Genomic DNA, 24,161 nt, shown 5'->3' with positions numbered 1-24,161 from the left:
CTGCCAAGCTGCACTTTCAAAAAAGCATCCATTCTCATCACCTCTGACAAAAAAAGTGAATAAAAAGTCCCTGTTTCGCATACTGTTAGCAGTATCAGGCGTTACTGATGTTTTGTTAAAATTTCTAACAGTTATAGTATTAGGCATTACCATTAAAAAAAAATCTCTATCAGATGAAGAGGCAATTTTCATTTTCTTTTGTTTCTCTCTATTGATGAGATTAAGTATGTTTTTCTCTTTCCCTAGGAATTGCTCATTCCCACACTATCCATTTTTCTATTGAGTTGGTATTTTTCTTAGACATTTATGAGTTCTCTTTATATAGAATGTGAATGTTTCTCTAATATACTGGAATATTACGTATGCATGCATGTATATACATATACAAGAGTATATATATCCTCCTCGGAAGAAAAGCTAGGGCAAACCTAGACAGTGTATTAAAAAGCAAGACACCATTTTGCTGGCAAAGGCCCATCTAGTCAAAGCTATGGTTTTTCCAGTAGGTATGTATGGATGTGAGAGTTGGACCATAAAGAAGGTTGAGCATAAAAGAACTGATGCTTTCAAACTGTGGTGCTGGAGAAGACTACTGAGAGTCCCTTGGACTGCAAGGGGATCCAACCAGTCAATCCTAAAGGAAATCAACCCTGAATATTCACTGAAAGGACTGAGGCTAAAACTGATGCTCCAATCCTTTGGCCACCTGATGTGAAGAACTGACTCACTGGAAAAGACTTTGATGCTGGGAAAGATTGAGGGCAAGAGGAGAAGGGGACAACAGAGGATGGGATGGTTGGATGACATCATCGACTCTATGGACATGCACCTGAACAAACTCTGGGAGAGGGTGACGGACAGGGAAGCCTGGTGTGCTGCAGTCCATGGGGTCGCAAAGAATCAGACACGACTTAGCAACTGAACAACAATATATATCCACTGAGTTAGAAATGTTGTTCCAATTCAGCTTTTAACTTGATATATATTTGTCATACATAAATATTTCTTGGATGTGCAAACTTATTCATCTTTTCCATTATGGTATCTTAAGCTAACATCATACTTTAAAAATCTTCTTTTTCTACAATTATTTTTTAAAAATAAAATCACTTCTCTCCCAGTGTATTTATGGTTCCTCCCTTTGTCCTTCTGGGTGTCTTAACCATGTGGACATTTTGTTTTGAGTAAAGACAGAGACAGGGACAGAGCGTTCTCCCTTCCATGTGGCCCAGCAATTTACATTACCCCATCTTTTCCTGCCAGCTCTGAAAACCCACCTTCACAAGTGAGGGTCTCAACAGAGACCCTTCTGCTGCACTGCCAGGCCAGTGCCCATCCCCAGGAAAGATGCTGTGTGGTGGGAACTCACGCCTCAGCCCCCTTGAAGCAGAAATGAAAAGTGTCTGCCTCACATTACAGTCCTCTGCAAGGTGCTTTCACGCAGCGGCAATGGGGATTTTGTATGTTCATCAGTCTTTCATGGTTTTCTGCAATTTGCGTAACAAGGCTTTTGTTTCTGGATGATCTAAATACAAAAGCAAGCTTTTCTTTATTCATAAAACAAGGCTCCCCCAGAGCAGACGAATAACCAGCAGACTGGAAGGGTTACTCAGGAGTGTCTTTAAATGGGTCCGAAAAAGCCTTCCCCAGGTAGCAGCTCCATTTAGATGTCTGTACAGATCTGGTGAAAGAAGAAAAACGCTGAGGTCCCAGAACCATCAGAGGGTGGGGGTGGGGAGGGCGGCCTCTAGACCAGAGCTGCCCAGAGAAGGGGAACAGTAGCCACAGGTGTGGTGTGGAATTTTCCAGTAGCCCCATTTTAAACAATAAAAAGCAGCAGGTAAAATTAATAATGCATTTTATTTCATAAAACTCAGATATCACCACTATGGCATGTAATCAATATGAGAGATTTTGAGATGGGCACATTCTTTTTTTGTACGAGTTTTGCCACCCAGTGTGCTCTGGGCAACTGCCCCACATCCCAGCCCAGACAGGTGCAGCGTGAGTGTGGCCCCCCAAGATGCACGCGGGGCTCAGGGGCACCTCCTATGGTTCACTGAACACAAGGAAGTGTGGGACAGGAAGGACCTCAACGGTACCCGCCCCACGCAGTGGCGTCAGATGCGTCCTGAGCTGGCACAGCTGGCTGAGCACACAGTACCCCAGCCCCATGTGCCACAGGACCGGGAAGGGCACTCTGGGACCCGTCTCACGCCCAGTCAGGAGGGGCAGCCCCAGCCCCTGAGCTCTGAGCGCATGTTAATTGTCCTCCCCTCTGGTGGGCCTGGCTGTCAGAAAATAAATACACTGGAAGGTTCTGGAACATTCTTTTTCAGGTTTCTGATTTTGAGATGTAAGAGATGAAGCGGGGGGAGCACACCATCAAAAGCCAGAAAGGATTTTCGTTCAGGAAGCTGAGGAAAGTACTCTCCAGAAAGCCACACTCTGAGCCTGGAGGTGAAAGGCCCTGGGGGACTCGGGTCTCTGTCTCCACAGCTGAGTAGTCCTGGGGGACGTTCAAATGAGGTTTCTGTTTTCTCAGGAGCAGGATGGGGACCTCTGCCCTGCGTACCCAGGGGCAGGGGAACGCGCATCACCACCGTGGCGTAACACCCAGACGCCCCTGCCCTCATCATGACCTGAGACCCAGCCTGCCTGTCACCTGTCCTGTCTCCACATGCGTCTCCTACTTTTCAGACATCACACACAGCTGGACTTGACGATCTAGAAAGTTTTACATACGTACGATGTACAAATGCCTTTCCTCACCCCTTCAGAGCACACAGAGGCCGAGACCTCAGGCCTACGACTGCTGTTAGACCTAGAGGGGACATCCCCTGCCCCTACGTTCTCTGAGCGACTGTCACAAGCCCAGCAAGCTACACACTTAAGCTTCTGTAAAATACCTTGATTTTTCCATCTGAACAACAATTGAAACAAAAGCAGGCTGCAGCAGTCTTAGGAGACTCAAATTCGATCCCCAGGTCGGGAAGATTCCCTGGAGGAGGAGATGGAAATCCACTCCAGTATTCTTGCCTGGAGAATTCCACGGACAGAGGAGCCTGGTGGGCCACAGCCCATAGGGTTAGAAAGAATCAGACACGACCGAAGTGACTTAGCACACACGCACGCGCTCTGCAAGCCAAGTGTGGACGCCCTGCAAGTATTGCTCGCTGGGGTCTCTGCAGGGGCAGGAAACTCGGAGAAGACACAGGGCCAGGAGGGTGCCCAAAACCGCAGGTGAGAAGAAGACCCCCAGCCGCCAAGGAGGCAAGAGACGGGGGCAGTAGTTGTGATGGTAACTCTTACAAGGAAAGGGAGGAGGAAGCATCATGGCAGGAGTCGCCGGCACGGGGAAAACGAATCAAGAGGAGAGCAGAGGGGACACAGTTAGCCAGCAGTCGGGAGGGCGACGACCACAGGGAATTCTGGCAGGAAAGGGAGCGGGGGGTGCAGACAGGGGAATGGCCTGCGGGACGTGAGAGGCTGCCCCCTCCCAGGACGCGGAGCCTGGCGGTGAACACCTGAAATGGAAAGCAGGCACACAGGCGTGGCCCAGCCCAGGTAAGCAGGTGCACGGGGAGGCCACACCAGGAGGGCCAGAGCCCCAGAGCTGCGCTGGGGTGTGGGACTTCCCTCTTCCTGCCACCTGCAGAGAAACGACTGTTCACACAGCCATGAGGCAGGGAACCCGCCACGTCGCTGTCATCAGGGCCACCAGGGCGGCTGCTCCACACCTCCTGACTCAGTGACTGAAGCTCATCAACTTCACCGCAGGGGCCGGTCCCCAGGGCTTCCACACTTGAGATGAAACAGACCACACACACGTGCAGAACAGGGCACACACGCATCCTGCTTCTCTCAGGACACAGGACAGGCCTCAACTCTTGCTTAATAGAAAGCCTCAGTTACTACCAAATTTAGTATGTACATAACAATGTACTAAGGATTTCAAATGACAAAATTTAAGGCCTTAAAATATGGTGGCTTTGATTAAGGTATGATTTCCCTCTTAAAAAAGGCAACCTCAGTAATCTGACATTGTTGAATATTTCTTCACTTCTGAAAATCAACCTTCTGGGTGTTCAAACTTGAAAAGCTGTCATTATTCTTGATAAAATATCCTCAACACTTCTCAAGTGAAGCTTGAAGATCATAGTGACTCTGTGCTAGCCTTACGAAGACTAGCTCTCAGCACATGAGTTCGGAGGCAACAGCAAGGCAGGGGGTCTAGGGCAGACCCAGGCTGTTGGAGAAAGACTACAAATCACCTCTCAGTTACTGGATGGGTGTCCCCAAACAAGACGCTTAACTTATTTTAAAAACGGAAAAATAACTAAACTACAGTGTAGCTCCCAGAATCATTTCACAGTCACAAAAACTGGTGGAGAGTGGCACTCTATTTGTGCAGAGAAAGGCAGAATCAGACATGTACTGTCATTAAAGCACACAGAGCAGGAAGGAAAGAATATTTACCAAGATGACATGTGATGGGCCTAAGAGTTATTTCTCCCCAACTCCTCTGCAACACGATTATATCAGAGAAATAAAATGATTAACAGTATTCTTCACATACGACAAGGCTCCCAGGAAAACACGGAATCCTGCACACACATCACTAACCTCTAGGCACAAGCCAGGCTGTAAGAACAGACAAGCTGCAACCAGGGAAGTCTGATGTAAGGACTTTGTGTTTTGTTTCCACAAAGGAGAATCAGGAAAGAACAGCTTCCTGAGAAAGGACAGTTTCCATCAGGACCCTGAAGAGAGGTGTGTTTCCACAGACACATGGACAAAGCAACATCCCTGATGAGTTGTAAAGACAGAAATTCCAAGGGACCAGCCTAGTGAGGGCCCAAGGGGATGCGGCCAGGCTAAAGAACTGGTGGACTCCGGAGGAAAGCACGGCATACATCAGACACCAGCTGGTCACTCACATGGCCTCTGCTCCAGGCTCGACAGGACGCGAGCATGTTCATGTTCTATGGAACTGCCTGCTCATGCAGCAAGAAATAAGCAAACATTAACCCATCTTTAGAATCTCAGCTCTCAGAGGGTTTTCCTCACGGAAAACAAAGGGAAACTCTTAAACGGGAAAGAGGCTGCTGCGTAATAGAGCGTAAACTGCCGAGTAAACCCTGGCCTGATTTCCTTTTTTTCTGAGTAGGTCTGGGCAGGTTGCCTCCAGCTGTCCACAGTGAGCAGGGTTTTTCCTGGCGTCCAGAGCCGACCTGCCCTGAGAACTTCAGAGCCCTAGCCCTCACTCCCGTCACTGTGGTAAAACGAAATGCCACTATTACGCCAAGCTGACAACACTCAGAAGACCTGAGAAGCCTCCGGACAGGGCAGAGCTCACGCGCTGAAGACACTACTCAATGCAGGGCTGGCGGACTCGGCCAGCTCGACTTGCGGATGGATGAACATATGATGCTGGGCATTCAGTAAGTCTCCCTCATTGATTCCTAAACCGTATCTCTGAATTGCATTTATAAAACTTAATTTACCTCAGAACTGAAGGAGAAAGTCTTCCTGACTTTCCAACAACTTTATAGAAATTACTTCAGAATTGAAGGGGTATTGGGGAAGCCAAGCAATATAGTAAATCTCTTTACAACTTCTCCCCAATTTTCCTACACTTCTCGTTTTAAAACAATGATTTCAATGAATTGAACATTTCACTTTTGCATCTGAAAGGAAAACAATACTCCCTTAACTGTGAATGACAGAATATCCTTTTATATCGTTCGGTCTGCTCTGACTGAGAGAGCAAAGCCAATGGCTCTGACCCTTGGCTCTCATTCTCTAGGGCGAAGACTCTAGGTGAAGGAGAAAAGTGAACCGTGCTCTTCGCTCCTCTGAGGGGCACCTTGGCAAATGCCAGCTCTGCACCTAAACCTCCATGGGTAACTCCCTGGAACACGGACGACGTTTCCCAAGCCCCTACGTCCACAGCTCTCACTCCCCTGAAAGGCGCACCTATGCTCCTGGAGATACACACGTGGTCTTCTCTAGTCAGGGCTGATGACACACTTCTGGTCTCTGGCCGCAGAAGTATCTCCCAAGATTTGTCTACAGGCTGATTCTGAAAGCTGAAAACAATGAACAACACCTAATCACTACGCCTTCGACATGCATGGTTTGCTGTGTGTCACTGATAACTCCATAAAGTTAATTTAGAAAAATGAGGATCCTTCACAATTAGGCTACCCGACTTCTGCTCAAAGTGGGCCAAAGGAATAGTGCCAAGCTGCTGAAAATTCATCTCACAAACAATCAGGGAGACGACCTGGAGAGGCTGCAGGATCTAATCCACAGGGTGTCAGTACCATTTCCTTGGTCTGGAGAAGTCTAAACTGGGCATAACCAAGCACTCATCCAGCTCCATTTAAAAACGAACAAACAAAACCAAAGAACTTCCAGAAGTCACTAGAGAGACTCTGTGCTTCGAGGATGGTGGTGTCCGAATGTAACACTAAGATAACTTGGCAAGAAAATGTCAGTTCTCGCTGAAAGAGGTGAAGGTCAGCAACGTCCAAGTCCAGTTCATTTCCGGTGTCAGCTCACCAGGTCCTTAGGCTGCCCACTCAACTGGCGTTCGGTGAGGCGACTAGGAGTGGCGCTGTGCACGGCAGCCCAGATGAGCCAGAGGGAAAGACACTGGGCCCAGGAGCTCAGGTCCCACCAAGGGGTGCACAGGGCAGAGGGCAACACCCACAGAGGAGACACAGACGGGGGACACTGTGCGGTGCAGAAATGACAAGGGCAGCGGTGACGGCTGCAGTCACCCCGCAGCACACACACATCTCACGGGTGCAGGCAATGCGCAGCACTGCCAGCCCAGCTCACCCCGCGGCTCTGCTTCACAGATGAGGACACAGTCACTCCACAACCGCTGGTCCAGCCAGGATTGGGGTCCTGGCCCTCTGGGCTCAGAGCCCAAGTTCTTTCAGGACCATAGCGCCCTCTGTGTGAGGAGGGCAGCTGCAGAGGAAGAATCACTCTGCAGGAGGCGCCGAGGGCAGGCGTGCCTGCAGAGGGGTCACCGGCCGAGATCTAACTGAGGGATACATCCTCCCCCACACACACACCACCCCGCCCCTGCCAGCACCAACCACAGAACAAGACTGCAGTCCAACAGGCCATGCCCACTTCCCGCCACCTCCACTTTCACATTCCAGCTGTAGCAGAGTTGCTAACTAAATTTTTTGTTGGAAAAACTGAGTGATAGTTTACATGCATGACTAGATTTAATGAAAATGCACAGCTCATAAGCCCACAATACGCAACAATGTCTGAGTATCGTCCAAAATGCCATATTTAGCACTTACTTCATCCCAACTTTTGGCATGCTGAGAATCATGTCATCTTTGTCCAAATGACCCTGAAATGTGAGTGAGTCAGCTCTGAATTAATGAGGGTGTTAAAATCATCCATGTGGTTTTAGAGGAGCCTGGTATTTCTGAACAAAGAAAGTAGCAAGCTACTGGTTTCTTCTGAAACCACATTCAGTCCTTGACAAACACAGCCTTTTACACATATCTTGATGTGGTTTTCTCCAAGAGTCCCCTGGGTTTCCCCAGGGAACGTCTATCTTCCTTCCTTCCTAGTTTCCCACGTCCAGGGAGATTTATCCAAAGAACAGAATCCACAGCATCGAGGCTCCGATGAGCAAGTCTCCGGGGGGGTATGATGCGATCAAGGCAAAGACCCCTCCTCTTCAGAGCCCTGAGGGGCAGAATTGGAGGACATTCACATGGCCTTTCTCTTCCTGCTCACTTCCCACCAGACTCTCCTCTGTTCAAACCCTGAAGATTCTGGTACTTTAATCAGAGGTCATTTGTCACCTCTTGTGACACAGGTCAGGAGCAGGATACACAGTCCTGGTGCTGGAGGGGGGTGGGATTGAGACAGGAGATGGAGGGAGGGGTGGGGGTCACAAGGGAGGGGACAGCACCCCAGGAGTGCCTCTAACGCCCTGGGTTCCCCACTCAGCTCTCTCCTCACCCACTGCTGATGCTCAGCTCCCGACTTGAGCCCAAGATCCTGCCGCAGGCCCACCCCCAGCCCCCCGCCCCCACCATCCCGGTCAGAGTTGCTGCCTCAGGCAAGTCCCGCCCGCAGGCATCTCTGCAGACCAGCCGCCCAGCAGGACCTGGGGTTCCAGCCCTGCTGGTGAGGCTGTGACAGCCCGCATGCTGCTCTGGAGACTTGGCCCTGAGCTGACTTCCTCACGGGATGGGACCCCGGGGCCCTTAAGGACTGTGCGGCTGTCCTCTGGGTCGCGTCTAATCTGAGCTCTGGACCGCAGTGCACAGGACACAGCGGGGTCAGGGCCCGAGATGCCTCATCACACGCCCCCGCTCGATCCTCAGGAGTAAGTCTGGGGCAGCACCGTGCAAAAGTCAGAGGCCCCTAACACGGTGCAGGCCTCAACGTGCGTCTGCAAGGTGTAAGACACAATTTACAACTGGGTCTCTGTAACATCGTCTGTTTTTACAGCGGGGACAGTCTGAGCCCTGAAGGGGTTTATGGAGCAAGAGGAAGACATTACGCAGGAAAGAGCCCCAGTTTGTGATTCCCAACACTAGCTGGGTTCACTCCATGTGAGGCTGGCCTGTACAGCCACCTGTCCTTCACTTGAACAGTTGAATTTTGTAGGTTGCTATTGAAATCTAGCCTCCTCCCCTACAGGCTGAACCCCATGCCAATCTCCAGGTGCCAGGAATGTCCATCCAACGGCCAGACATCAACGACAAGCTCACAGTCCCCACCCTCCCCCCAAGAGAGACGATCTGTTCACTCGTCTCAACTGGCAAAACAGCAGTTCAAATGAGGAAACTACTCTTGTGAAATTAAGAGGCAGGAGAACACAAGTACTTTAACCTGGGCAGACGCTTGTCTTCCCAACCAAAGTCAGAGTAAACAATCCTCACGACTCAAGCGACTCTCAGTGACTCTGGGTTTGCTGTGGGTGGATCATTCATGCCCGTCACTCAATTCTATACCCGCCCGGTAACAAAAGCACGGTAGTCCTCTTGCACACCTGCCTGGTGTGGAGGCCAGCACTTGCACGCCAAGTGCTGGCTTGTAGCTCAGCTCACACAGGTGGAGACAGGCTCTCATTACTAAGCTCGTGTACCCACGCTCCCAACAGTAACCATCCAAATACCTGGAAACGCGTGTAACTTTCCATGACCACGGTTAGAATACATAAACAATGTACAGGAAGGGTTACCTGAGAGCTGAGAATTTCCTCTGTTCTTTACTTCCAAAGAAGGGAAAACAATTGTAATAAACAAGAACATTTGAAGGATATGAACAAAACTCCAGGTGTGTACACAATCTGAATTACCTTTCCACGGTTACATGGTAGTCAAAGTAGTTTATTATGAAAACGGGGCCATCTCACTGTCTACAGGGAGACTGAACGACGGCTCTACTGACACAATTTGTCGTTCTTGTTCTGAGGATCATGTCAAAGCAAATGCCTCAGGTGAAAAGGCACAAACGTGATGTGGTTTTACTTTGATACATGCTTAAGATACATGCGTTGACATCTTAAAAACAGAATCACCTTCAATTTCCCAACAGCCTATGTGCCTCTTACTTTCTGGCCTGTGCACACATTGGTCATCCTGCGTGAGTGTCCTTTCTGCTGTAAAAAGGCACCTTTTCCATTTTCTTGGTGAAGCGCTACCTACCTAACCACAGAGACATCGCTAAGAACTTGCTTCTTCCCAGAAGCCTTCTGGGATCTCAGCTAACCTTGCAGGGTTGTCTGGGCTGGTGTTTCAGTCTCTGAAACGTCTTCAACTTTGTTTTTAGCATTAAATCCTTTTTTTTTAAAAATTACGTTTATTTTTTAATTGATGGAAAATTGCTTACAATTTTGTGTTGGTTTCTGCCACACAACAACGTAAATCAGTCATAACTATATATAAATACCCCTTTGTTTTTTGTATGAAACTCTTATGACTAAAGGACATGAAACTTTATTATATATGATGTTACAAAGTGAAAGTGAAGTCATTCAGTCATGTCCGACTCTTTGCGACCCCATGGACTGTATCATGCCAGGGTTCTCTCTGTCTATGGGATTCTCCAGGCAAGAATACTGGAGTGGGTTGCCATTTCCTTCTCCAGGGGATCTTCCCGACCCAGGGACTGAACCCGGGTCTCCCTCATTGCAGGCAGACTCTTTACCATCTGAGCCACCAGGGAAGCCCATGATGTTACAAGGCCTACTGTAAATTATAACTTCCTAGTTCATTTTTGGAGAAGGCAATGGCACCCCACTCCAGTACTCTTGCCTGGAGAATCCCAGGGACGGGGGAGCCTGGTGGGCTGCCATCTATGGGGTTGCACAGAGTTGGACACGACTGAAGAGACTTAGCAGCAGCAGCAGTTCATTTTTAATTTAGTTTGTTTATTCTTTAATATAACATATTACTTAGTACATACTCCTAAAGAGAGACTTTGCTGAATCGGATTGGCTGTATGTTTCTGAATAAAGCTGATTAAAGTGGGGAGGGTGGCTAAGTGGCTGCTGGGATGGACTTTGCTGAATCGGATTGGCTGTATGTTTCTGAATAAAGCTGATTAAAGTGGGGAGGGTGGCTAAGTGGCTGCTGGGATGAAGTGTGGGCAGTTCATCACTTAATTAATGCTGACTGGAGGCTACGCTGCAAATCAGTGTTTGAGTTCTGAGGTGTGGCACATAAACACAGAGATACACGCATCTCCCACCTTAGTCAGGACCTCACCACCCACCCTCTGACCCCAAAACTGCAAATGGAACCCAGAGGCTACAGGCGGCTCAGGGTCCCCACTCGACAGACACGCCAATGCTCTTGGCAGGCAACAAAGTACAGAGCTCCAACATCTCACAGTCCCCCGGTCCTCAGGAACTGTAAGGCAGGATAGAGGGATTCCATCCCACAATCTAGAGCAGGGGCATTCCTGGGGCTTTCTGCTATGAGGGCTTTTTATTCCCTTAAGTAGACTAGGTTTTTGTCTTTCTTTGTTCCCTAGTTTTATCCAAGAAAGGGATATGCAACACTGTATCACTTAAGTGTGCAACAGTGAGGCAACGAGTGTGTATACTGAGAAATGATGGTGAGGACTCCTGAATACTCACCCTGCACACAAGACTGCTCTGCTAAGCAGGATACTAACACGACTGATGCTTCCACACACTGACTCACCTCAACATATGAAATTGGGAATATTCCTATTTTGTCTGCCAGCATGCCTTCAGCCCAGTTTTCATCCACTCTGCGGATCACAGTTAGAACGTCGTCCTGAAAAGACATCAACAGACATTACTCCTCCTGACCCTAGGAAGCGTGCCACCTAATTTTCTTTTTAACAGGAGACTCAAGTTGTAAGAGCACACGAATTAAGACGCCATGCCACGTCTTTGGGATGTGACCACAATGAGGTGATGAACTGAAGGGCACCAGACCAGACTAGCAGCCTGTCGGCACCCGCCACCCCACCCACGCCCTGAACTCCCGTTCTAGATGGACTCTCAGGCTCTGCTCACCTTCTCTCCGATAAAACACCAAAAGCCCATTGAAATGTACATCCTACTGTTTTTCTTTACCAAAAACACACAACATTCTGGTCAAAATCCCAGAGCATTTTATCAATTCAGTAGATACAGTCTGGTATGCTTTTCAGCAAAGAAATTTACATATAAAATAAGGAAGTAATGATGCTTCACTTTGTTACTCATAATTCAGGGAATTAAAATCCCCTAGTGGCATGCACCCACCCGAAAACATAGCTTAGAATTACATTTAGGCCCGAAATATGAAAATGATACCATACAGCGTGTCAACCAAAATCATCTTTCACAGAGAACACTCTGTGCACAAAATTACTGTCTTTCTGATCTGAGAAGTCTGCTTCCACATATTTTTAGAAGCACAGAGAGAGAGTTCACATAAAACTATTGTCTTTTTTTGTACAGGCCATAGTTCATGCATGGAGGTACACAGAAGAGCTGGCAGACAGAAGGCAATGTGCTCTAACTTTACCTTTGCAAACGGAAGGCAATCTTTGTCAGCTTCCTTGTCTTTAACTTCAAAGTCATAAAGTGCTTTGCACTGAGGCGGGGGCTGAGGTAACGGTTTGATGATCTGCACGAAGTTGGTGGGGAAGAAGCCGTGGACGCCGCCAACCTCTCCGTGGTACCAGTTCTCATCCACCTGTCGCCGCAGGACAATGATGTCGCCTTTGCTGAACTTTAGGTCCCCGGGCTCCTTGCCTTCGTAGTTGTATAATGCTTTGGCACATGGTAACTGAGGTATTCCCTGAAGGAAAGAGGGGAGTTTTAATGAAAGAACTGTCCCAAAATGTCTGAAAATTCAACTGTTTCACTGTGGTTGTTAATAGGTCCAGATCAAATACACACTTTGTCTTAGGAAGACAATCCCACATAAAAAACTGCATGTGTGTGTGTGCCACCGAGAGCAAACAAAACCATGTCACACGAGGAAATAACAGCAGACACCCCTGGACCCTGAGAAGGCACTCTATTCCTAAGGCTAATGCAGCCAGGCTTCCACCCTAGTCAGGGTTTTTAGGATGTGGAATACCGCTAAGCTGGCTTCCTGGCACAAAATTAAAAAACTCATTAAAAACTTAAATTCTGACATTAACTGCACCAAAAAGAAGGCTGAGTGCCAAAGGCTGCAAGGAGGTCAATCCTAAAGGAAATCAACCCTGAATATTTGTTGGAAGGACTGATGCTGAAGCTGAAGCTCCACACCTTCAGCCACCTGATGCAAAGAGCCGACTCGAGAGAAAAGATCCTGATGCTGGGAAAGACTGAAGGCAGGAGAAGGGGACAGCAAAGGACGAGACGGTTGGATGGCATCACTAACTCAATGGACATGAGTTTGAGCAAGTTCCAGGAGATGTGAAGGACAGAGAAGCTTGGTGTGCTGCAGACCACGGGGTTGAAAAGAGCTGGACACGACTGAGCAACTGAACAGCAAAGATCGCCCAGTACTTTCAGCACAGTGAGCGGCAGGAGTAAACTTCAGGCAACAGCCTGGTTATACCCTGTGCCTGCAACCGGAAACACACTGCCTTGCGTGTTGGGTTCGTTCAGTGAGCAGGAGCCCTGCAGAAGGCAGCCAGGGGTCGACGGCACTCTAACCCACCAACAGACGTTGGGCCCCTGGCCCTGTCTTGCTCCACTGGGCTGATTCAATTAAATTCCAAGAGACTGCAAAGTCAGTTTGTGTCAGACTTCCCCAAAGAAAACTTCGTGTATTAAATAAAATGAATCTCACCCTGATTTCAAACCCAGCAAAGTTCACTGATTTTTAAAAGGCTGGTCCCCACAGAGACTGCCGACAATGAAGGATAAAGAGTAAAGCGATTGAAAAGCAAGCAAGACCGCATTTTCCTTGTGCCAAAACCATCCCGAGAGCTGGGAGCCACAGAGGCCCCTCGGTCACCTCCTGGAAAGGCTGGGGGTTGCAGCCTCGCCTGGCCCCCAGACCTTCGGCCGCCTTCCCAAGCTGCTTCCCGGGCAAGGGCCCCCGCATCCGCGGAGTTTACATTTCACTTGGCTACATATGAAAGGGAGGCTCAGGGGCAGAGCCGGCCAGAGAGAGCCAGAGGCGGCGGCTGGGCATCGCAGGCAATGTGAGCTTTGACAACAGTTCTTAACCCAAAAACACACTTCAGTAAACAGTGACTGCTTTCCTCCTCTAAAAAAGAATAACTATGGCATGGGCCTGTTATACTTTTCTAATATTTTTGCTTCTCCATTATATATACAGGTATTTTATAGGACATTAAATCCTCATGAGAGCAGCACACGGACACTTCTGATTCACTGCTTTCCAGCCCATTTCTGCCCTATCAGGCGTACTCCAGTACATCTGGCAAAGAGCAGCATGGTGGTCTAGCTGAGGTCCTCACGTGTAAATAAAACCTTCACTGCCAATTGATTTTATAGACTCTAAATGCCAGTGCCCAGATATAGATGCACAACAGTCCCTCTAAATTCAAATTCCTTCATGCATTTCTTACTGCTCCATAAAGTAAAAAAGATTCAATGGCCTACTAAAAAGAACATTCAGAAGATACTCTTGTCATAGGAACAGCAATAAAATGTGTAAAGTTTAATGACTGAGCTGTATCTCAATTGGTATAAACTCTGGCTGATTGCAACTTGACTTCCAGAAACGTCCAGAAAGAACTGAGCCCCCTGTGTGGGCGCCCTCCTGCCCCGGTTTCCACCCTCAGCAGGCGGGCCAGTCTGCTGTCACCGTCTCCAGTCTCAGGGGCGCCTCAGCTCCGTGCTCCTGTCTGAATGTCTGTGTGCCCCTGTGATGCGGATGCTGAAGCCCACCCCCTCAAAGGCGATGCTGGAGAGCTAGGTGCTCAGGGCACGAGGCGGGGCCCTCAGCAGTGCAATTAGTACCCCAGAAGCCCCCCAGTGAGGGCGCAGCAAGGGGCACAAGCAGTGGACAGGAGGGACTCCTCCAGACAGCTGGTCCTGGACTTGCCAGATGCTACAGTGTGAGAAATCGTGCTTGTCATTTACAAGCTGCGCCATCTGGGGTGTTTTACGAGGCAGCCTGGACGGACCGACAGTCTTCCACTGGAGCTTACCAAGGGCACCCGGCCCCCACCACGTTCCTACCTGGAGGGTCCCCAGTATGTCCCCGGAGGGACACATCCTGAGGTGACAAGGAGGCCGGCTTTCCCCCCTTACAGTTTCCTGTCTGTCTGGCACGGAAGCTTCTGTTGTTTGGAATCACCCATAAATAAGACCAAGTTCGGGGTTGGGTGAAGGTCCACAGGACGGTCCGTTTCCACACGTACTAGCCGCATCTGCTTTAGGACTAGACTGAATGCTGCCGCCTGGGGGAGGTCCCCACCCCACCCTCAGGGTAGGAGGAGGGGCTGCTCGTCCTGAGCCCACTGCACACCATCCTCACTTGGCTCCCAGCCTGGTCCCCGTGAGACCAGGGTACCTGGGCACAGGGGCTGCAGGCTCCCATCTCTCCTCACGAGCACCCACCTGGGAGCCCGTGATCACAGCCCTGCCGGATGAATAAGGGAGGAATGAACCTCATCGCTGGTGGGCTGAGCACTGTACTGTGATGGCTACGTGGGAAAAACCACATCCATAGGGTCAGCTGCTTCAAAGACAATTCTGCGGTGGGTGAGGCTCACCAGCTACGGACACACGGACCATAACCCCCCTGCTTGTGAGTCATGCTCCGTGGGGATGCATGGCTGCACACCCGTGTGGCCTGTCCCCAGCACCTCCTCTGGGCCCAGCACGTGGTGGACACACACGGTGGACACAGGAAGAGCAGAGGGAGGAAGGAGGCTTGTCACTCCGCAGCCCCTGGGGCTGCCGGGGGACCCAGCACCTGTGCACAAGGAGAACCCGGAGAAACGAGAGCCGCCGCTGCTAACTGGCGTCCCCCTCAGTGTGTGCTGCAGACAAAGCTGAAAACGTGACACGCTCTGGAAGGGGGCAGCTGAGGGCTTTGCACTGAGTGAACTGTTGGCCTCTGAAAAACGCGAAGCCAAGCCTGCAGCAAACCACAGCAAACAAACATCTTTCTTACAGACTCTTCTGGTGGTTATGAGGAAGCAGTCACACAGCTGATATATTGTATTTTTTCTTGGATGGCCTTAAACATGGAGCGCCCAACTGACAAACCATTACAGAAAACATCTTACAAATGTTTCAAAGGGAAGAGAGCTCTTGAGAATGCAGTCACTGAAATAAAATGAAGGGAACTCATGCCGCTCATCACCCTGTTAGTTTTCTGTTTCATCACATTTAATAATTATGATAACATTTTGCAGAGAGCAGCAAAATTTACTGGGAAAATTAGTGACAGTAACTTGATCTGCTGTCTTGAGGATTCATGGCAGAATGAGGGCTATTTCCTGGTAAAGCATCGACTATTTTATTTGGGAAACACCTGGATTCCCGGCAAGAGCCCTGCCCTTGCCTGCCTTTCCTCCCACCTGCCCCGGGGCCATGGGCAGACAGGGAAGAACGGCCCTGCCTGAGGGGCTCTGTAAGGCCCCCATCCAACCCTCACAGAAAGCCAGGAAGGTGGGTGAGCCAGAAGCACAGGGGCAGGGGCATATGGGAGCAGGTTTCAATACTGAACAGGATGGTCAGGTGAGATCTCTAGTTCAACTGTCTGGGTTAGATTTTTCTTTTTTTTTGGTCCAGGGTTTTCATTGATGTAGTGGACAGAGATGCTCATATAATTTAAACATGACATTAAATGCGAAAGACAGTTCACAGTTTCAGAATTAAAACAGCACTGGAACAGACCCACACACATATGGACAATCAAGTAAACGTGTCAAGGCAACTTAACTAGGGAAAAGAAAGTCTTTTCAACAATGGATGTGGAACTCTTAGAAGTCCATAGGAGAAACCCCTATCTCACACCACATATAAAAATAACTTGAGATGGATCTCAGAATCGAATGCAAAATCTAAACCTGTAAGTTTTCTAGGAAAACACACAGAATAATATCTTAATGATGAGGTAGGTCTCCTTTGCCCCCCCCCCCCCCATCTTAACTAAACATTAAAATTTACAAGTTGAACTTTATCAAAACTGAAAAATTCTGTTCATCAAACGAGACAATAAAACTATAAAAATTCATGCTACATACAGGGGGAAAGACGTGCAATACCTGTATCTGACAAGGGACTTAAATTCAGAAATATGAAGAACTTCAAGTAAATAACAACCCACCAACCCAGCTGACAACCAAGCAGAAGATCTGAACACACCCTTCAAAAAGGAACTGCAAAGGCACGCAACGTCCCCGGGCATCAGGGAAATATAAACTAAAACCACAATGAGTTATTGCTTCATACCCACTAGGATGATTAAAACTTAAAAGACTGACAACAGAAACTGTTAATGAAACAGAGCCAACAACTCACACACGCTGCTGGTGGGCATTTAAAACGGTGTAACCACTCTGGAAAACTACTGAACAGTTTCTTGTAAGGTTACAAACACAGCTCCTCATGGCCCCACAATTCCAGTGCTGGCTGTTAATCCAAGAAATGAAGGTGTGTCCACATAAAGATCTACACAGGAATGCTCCCTGCAGAACTATTCACAATGCAAACACTGGAAAACCAGGTGGTCCATCTGCCGAAGATGAGCGCTGGGCTCCTCAGCTAGTTTAAAACAGAAAAGGGCAACTTACGGACGCTTATGGATGGAAAACCAGAATAAACACGTATCAGAATTGTTGTTCAGTCTCTCAGTCGTGCCCGACTCCTTGTGACTCCGTGGACTGCAGCACGCCAGGCTCCTCTGTTCTTCACTACCTCCTGGAGCTTGCTCAAATTCATGTCCATTGAGTTGGTGACGCTATCTAAGCATCTCATCCTCTGTCACCCACTTCTCCTTTTGCCTTCAATCTTTCTCAGCATCAGGGTCTTTTCTAATAACCGGCTCTCTGCATCAGGTGACCAAAGGATTGGAGTTTCTGCATCAGTCCTTTCAATGAATATTCAGGGTTGATTTCCTTTAGGATCGACTGGTTTGATCTCCTGGCTGTCCAAGGGACTCAAAAGTCTTCTCCAGCACTCCCCTTAGAAAGCATCAATTCTTTGGCACTCAGCCTTCTTTATGGTCCAGCTCTCACATCCGTACATGACTAATGGAAAAACCATAGCTTTGACTAGATGGTCCATTGTTGGCAAAGTGATGTCTCTGCTTTCTTATTACACTGTTTAGGTTTGTCATAGCTTTCCTTGCAAGAAGCAAGTGTCTTTTAATTTCATGGCTGCAGTCACCATCTGCAGTGATTTTGGAGCCCAAGAAAATAAAATCTGTCACTGTTTCCACTTTTCCCCCTTCTGTTCGCCATGAAGTAATGGGACTGATGTCATGATAGTTTATTTAATGTTGAGTTTCAAGCCAGGTTTTTCACTCTCCTCTTTCATCCTCATTAAGAGGCTCTTTAGTTCCTCTTCACTTTCTGCCATTAGAATGGCATCAGAATACATATATACAAATTACATTTATATGACTTTGAGAATAGGTAAAGCCAAACTACTATAAAGAAACCCTCAGAAGGCATGAGAAAATAGATGTATTTTATATCTGGCTGGGATGTTGGTTAGTCAGCTGTAGACATGTGTCAAAACTCAGTATAGTTCCACATATGAGGATTTCCACACTGTGATTCACTTAATGGAAGTTTTACTTCAATATTAAAATGTTTTAAAAATAAACCAGCGGCAGCACAGTGAAGAAAACTTAGAAATGGCCGCATACGCCGGATCTGCAACTATGTGCGCGTGTGGGGGGAAAGATACGCAAGTGTCTCAGTCAGTAACAAGCCTACCTGGGCAAACAAGAGACCAGCAATGCCGAAGCAGAGACCAGCGCCCGACAGGAAGGAGGCCCAGCACTGAGGCCGAGCAGCGGGTGTCTGTGGCCATCTGACCCCACACCAGCGCCAGCGGCCTCTCCCTGGATGGCTTGGACACAGTCTGAAATCCACAAACAGAAGGGACACAGGGCTCTCAGTGGGGAGAGAGAGGTACGGATGACTTTACCTACATCTCACCTATTCTCTCTACATAATACTTGAAAATACTATGAAAGACAAGCTGCAGAGGCTGAGATGTATTCGTGGGGCACTCAGTCTTCAAATACAACAGAGAAGTCTCATGCAGAGAGAGTAAGTCAGCTCCGTATTTGCCGATGGAAAAACACAGGCTGAAACGGATGCATACATTATTTAAGTGGGATGAAAGGATTTCCTGACAGCCAAGGGCTGTTCAATACTGCAGTGAATTATGACACCTTTGTCACTGGAGACTTGGAAGAATCCAACTTCTCACAAGATGAGTTCCGCCCAAAGGCAAAGGAAGACAGGACAACCTGTGATTTCGATGACTCCTGTGGCTACCAGACCATCCGAGAGGGTGCTTTCATTCCTGCTGGTTCTGTCTCTGTGCCCTCTTTAGGGGTGGCCTCTCCAGCATGCGGAGTGGATGAGGTGTGGGCAGGGCCACTGAAGGCACATTTGGGAAGAAGACACCTGGGTGTGAAGGACCTAAATGCGACCCCAACACCCTGGGGTCCAGGTTCCAGGAGAGCTGAGGCAGCTCAGCTGTGGGCCACACACACTCGGCCCTTCCTCGGACCACGTGTGCTTTCCACGCAAGAGTGACACATAATGTGCCTGCTTTCCGAAGGACTGCTCTGCTGGCGGAGCCAGTGTGAAGACAGCACGGAGTCACAGAGCATGACACACTCTCACTATGGAACAATCTACTCTAAGGACGGAAAGTCAACCCTGTGAACCCAGACAGCACCATCAACATCTTCAATAAGGAAACAAACTCGTGGGTGCAAAAGCTTTGGGATCTGGGCTTTCAAACAGAGGTCGAAGTACAATCTCCTGGCCTTTTCAACTAAGCTCTTTCACCTTTGACTAAGTCTGTCTTAAAAGGATGCTTAAAATACTTGAAAATATTCTGTGGGTGAGATGAGTGTTACTGAAAAACACTGTCTTTATCCCTTAATTTCTCCAAATATATGATGATATAAGAGGAAAAGAAATACCCATGTGCAATAAATAATTTTTATCAATAGCAGATTATTTTGAAACGAGTGATTTTATTGAAACACTCTTAAAAAAAAATAAACCTGTATTCCAATTCAAGTATAATGATTTCCAAAAATATGAAATAAGAGAAACCTAAAAGGAAAGATTTACTAAGACACTTCTGATAAGCCCAAACCTAACTCTTCTTTCTCTAAATAACCAAACAATAGGTTATGAATTAAAGTATTTTCAACCAAAACGAGGGGCCTCCCTGGTGGCTCAGATGGTAAAGAATCTGCCTGCAATTCGGGAAACACAGGTTTGATCCCTGGGTAGGGAAGATCCCCTGGAGAAGGGAACAGGTACCCACTCCAATATTCTTGCCTGGGAAATCCCATGGACAGAGGAGTCTGGCAAGCTACAGTCCAGGGTGTCACAAAGAGTTAGACATGACTGAGCAACTAACACTAACATTCAACCAAAATAAATCATAAAGAGATAAATTATTTTTTATATTTCTAGATGATTAAATATACAGCAGTGAGTATAAGTTAAGCAAGACTTGTAATAAACATTTAAAACAAACGACAGTTTTTTCATACTGTTCCTGGGGTTCTCAAGGCAAGAATACTGGAGTGGCTTGCCAGTCCCTCCTCCAGTAGACCATGTTTTGTCACTGGAAAAAACACTGATGCTGGGAAAGATTGAGGGCAGGAAGAGAAGAGGAAGACAGAGAATGAAATGGTTGGATAGTATCACAGACTCAGTGGACATAAATTTGAGCAAACACCAGGAGACAGTGAAGGACAGGGAAGCCTGGCGTGCTGCAGTTCATGGGGTTGCAACAACTCAGATACAACTCAGCGACTGAACGACAACGTACGGCGTAAGAAGATACCTGATGATTCTGGCTGCATTCATAATAAAATCTGAGATGAGAAATTTGATCATTTGAGGTGGCCACGGGAATGGATTCAATTATACCTAAAGATCTACTAAATACCTACTACATATCTATGTTTTTAAAACTGTGTTATAACTGACTGTTTCTTTGGGTAAAGCAACTAGGCTGTCCTGTCCACAGGCTGTGCGGCACAGTGAGACCAGGGCAGTCTCCCATTTGCATCCTGACAGCCCAGTGGGCAGACCAGAATCAACTCACTGGATTTCACGCCAAGAGATCTACCACACTCATCTCGTTAAAACTATCATTTCTATCAGATCAGGCTTTTCCAATTCCCTTCCAGCAAACTCGGTTCAAACTCTTCTCCTAACACTTAAGATCCCAAACAATTTTCTCAAATACCTCATCCTCCTTTCTCAGTAGATATCCAATATTCTAACTCCCTAGTCCCTAACACAGTCTCTCTTCTCCCACCCCTGGGACATTTCTCCAACACTCTCTCCATCTGAAGAGCCCTCTTCCCCAGACCCCACGTCCACTTGTCAGAAGCCCATTTACCTTACAAGACACAGCTCAAATACAAGTGTCCAAACCCTTTCTTATTCCTTAATAGAGATGTACATCTCCTTCTGGACCCCAGATGGTTGTCTACGGTTGTCTATGGTTGGCTTAACTGTACCTTTTAAATATACACTTGCATTGTTAGCTAGTAACAGTGCGAGACATAAAACACTCTGAGAGCAGGGATAGTCTCTGACACGGTCCTGAGTCCCCTGCAGGGCCCAGCTCTGGGCCTTACACACAGTAAGTGCATTTACTGAAAGACGAGGTCCCTCCTCCCCACACCCTTTCACAGCAACCTCACAATCCTGAGAGGAGAGGCATTTCTGCCTGTCCCCCCGCCCTGCCCCCACCAGCCTCATACCCTCTGGCCGAGTCGCCAGGGTGTGTCTGGTGTCCTACGACCAGGAACTCTGAGTAAGAAGTCAGTGGGGTGGCCTATGTAGTGTTCACTGATATACAACAACCCAGCAGAAGGTAAGGGCACTGAGATGGGCATCTGCTTGTACTTTGGTTGTTTTATCTCATCTAGGAAAGGAAATCAAAGGAAGCACCACGCAAATCAAGGCGGTATGCAGTCGTGGCTAAACACCGGTGTTTACTTGCCTGAGTCCCTGGTGGCTCAGATGGTAAAGAATCTGCCTGCAATGTGGGAGACCCAGGTTCGATCCTTGGGTCCAGAGGATCCCTGGAGAAGGACACAGCAACCCACTCCAGTATTCCTGCCTCAGAAATCCCGTGAACAGAGGAGTCTGGTGGGATGTAGCCAATGGGGTTGCAAAGAGTCAGACATGACTGAGTGACTAACACATAGAAGTTCTAGAAAAAGAGGGAAAACATGCATTTAATTTAGTTTGGTCGCTCAGTCGTGTCCGACTCAGCCCATGTGACCCCATGCACTGCAGCACACCAGGCATCCCTGTCCATCACCAACTCCCGGAGCTTGCTCAAACTCCTGTCCATCAAGTCAGTGATGCCATCCAACCATCTCATCCTCTGTAATCCCCTGCTCCTCTTGCCTTTAATCTTTCCCAGCATCAGGATCTTTTCTAATGAGTCAGTTCCTTGCATCAAGTGGCCAAAGTATTGGAGCTTCAGCTTCATCATCAGTCCTTCCAATGAATATTCAGGACTGATTTCCTTTAGGATTGACTGATTTGATCTCCTTGCAGTCCAAGGGACTCCTAACAGTCTTCTACAATACCACAGTTCAAAAGCATCAGTTATTCGGGGCTCAACTTTATGGTCCAACCCTCACATCTATAGATGACCACGGGAAAAACCAGAGCTTTAACTATACAGACCTTTGTTGGCAAAGTGATGTCACTATTTTTTAATATGTTGTCTAGATTTGCCATAGCTTTTCTTCCAAGGCAGCGAGCATCTTCCAAGGAGCCATTTCATGGCTGCACTCACTGCAGTGATTTTGGAGTCCAAGAAAATAAAATCTGTCACTGTTCCCCCATCTATTTGCCATGAAGTGATGGGACCAGATGCCATGATCTTCGTTTTTTGAATGTTGAGTTTTAAGCCAGCTTTTTCACTCTCCTCTTTCACCTGCATCAAGAGACTCTTTAGTTCCTCTTTGCTTTCTGCCATAAAAGTGGTGTTATCTGCATATCTGAGGTTATTGACATTTCTCCCGGCAGTCTTGATTCCAGCCTGTGCTTCATCCAGCCCGGCACTATGCATGATATACTCTGTATAGAAGGTAAATAAGCAGGGTGACAATATACAGCCTTGATGTACTCCTTTCCCAATTTGGAACCAGACTGTTGTTCCATGTCCAGTTCTAACTGTTGCTTCTTGACCTGCATACAGGTTTCTCAGGAGGCAGGTCAGGTGGTCTGGTTTTCCCATTTCTCGAAAATTTTCCACAGTTTGCTGTGATTCACACAGTCAAAGTCAGTGAAACAGAAGCAGATATTTTCCTGAAATTCTCTTGCTTTTTCTATGATCCAACGGATGTTGGCAATTTGATCTCTGGTCCCTCTGCCTTTTCTAAATCCAGATTGAACATCTGGAAGTTCAAGGGTCACATACTGTTGAACATCTGGAAGTTCAAGGTTCACATACTGTTGAAACCTAGCTTGGAGAATTTTGAGCATTACTTTACCAGCATGTGAGGTGGGTATAACTGTGCAGTAGTTTGAACATTCTTTGGCATTTGGCTTTCTCTGGGATTGGAATGAAAACTGACCTTTTCCGACAAACACGTATTAGCATACCAGAAATTTTTAAGAACTTAGAGAAGATGACTTGAACGCAAGTGAAATCAGGAAAATTTCAGTGGCTGTAAATGGGAGAATTTTATTAGTATGTGAACTATATCTCAAAATGAAAGTTATTAGCTGATATCTTAAAAAAGTAAAAAACAGACCAAAAAGCCTTTGGTGTGAGTAGTCAAATTATATTCACTTTTAAGATAGTCAAATTCTTTCATTAAAACTTATAAATACACTAAAAGCATTTCAATGGCTGGATAGAAAAATATCGACGGCAGGGCTAACGATCAAGATGGTGAGTGTCCCACTTCCCCAAAGAAACAGAAGTCAAAGCAAAGATAAACACATGAGACCAACCTACACTTATAAGCGTCTGTGCAGCAAAGGAAAGCATTGACAAAATAAAGACAGCCGAGAGCCTGGGAGAAAATATTTACAAATGATGCAGCCTAAAAGGGCTTAGTTTCCCAAATACACAAACAGCTCATATTCAAAAGCTGAACAACCCAACAGAAAATGGGCAGATCTAAATAGACATTTCTCCAAAGAAGACATGAAGATGGCTAATGGGAGCATGATAAGGTATTCAACATTGCTAATTATTAGAGAAATGCAGATCAGAAGAACAATGAGGCACCACCTCATGCAGGTCAGAATGGCTGTTATCAAATACTCTGCAAATAACAAATGCTGGAGAGGGTGTGGAGAAAAGGAAAACCGCAGTACACTGCTAGTGGGGATGTAAACTGGTGCAGCCACTATGGAGAACAGTACGAAGGTTCCTTAAAAAACTAAAAGGAGAATTATCAAATAATCTAGCAATCCTACTCCTGGGCATATATCTGGAGAAAACCATAGTTTGAAAAGATACA

General features: G+C 47.4%; 1 protein-coding gene across 7 annotated transcripts in view; it reads right to left on the bottom strand.

The window, feature by feature from the left end:
- The window catches only part of SH3RF1 (SH3 domain containing ring finger 1), a 159,262-nt gene that overhangs the window by 33,570 nt on the left and 101,531 nt on the right, over positions 1 to 24,161 (bottom strand). For all 7 annotated transcript variants that reach the window (XM_069574230.1, XM_069574225.1, XM_069574227.1 and 4 more), the window contains exons 3-4: positions 12,045 to 12,320; positions 11,208 to 11,303 (exon numbers count right to left, since the gene is read on the bottom strand). In XM_069574230.1, coding sequence (XP_069430331.1) covers positions 11,208 to 11,303; positions 12,045 to 12,320 — 372 coding nt within the window. The remainder of the gene's footprint in view (positions 1 to 11,207; positions 11,304 to 12,044; positions 12,321 to 24,161) is intronic.

Source organism: Ovis canadensis, chromosome 2 (genome assembly GCF_042477335.2).
Source record: "Ovis canadensis isolate MfBH-ARS-UI-01 breed Bighorn chromosome 2, ARS-UI_OviCan_v2, whole genome shotgun sequence".
NCBI lineage: Eukaryota > Metazoa > Chordata > Mammalia > Artiodactyla > Bovidae > Ovis > Ovis canadensis.
Note: the sequence above shows the minus strand (reverse complement) of the source record. Positions and strands in the feature narration are given on the sequence as shown.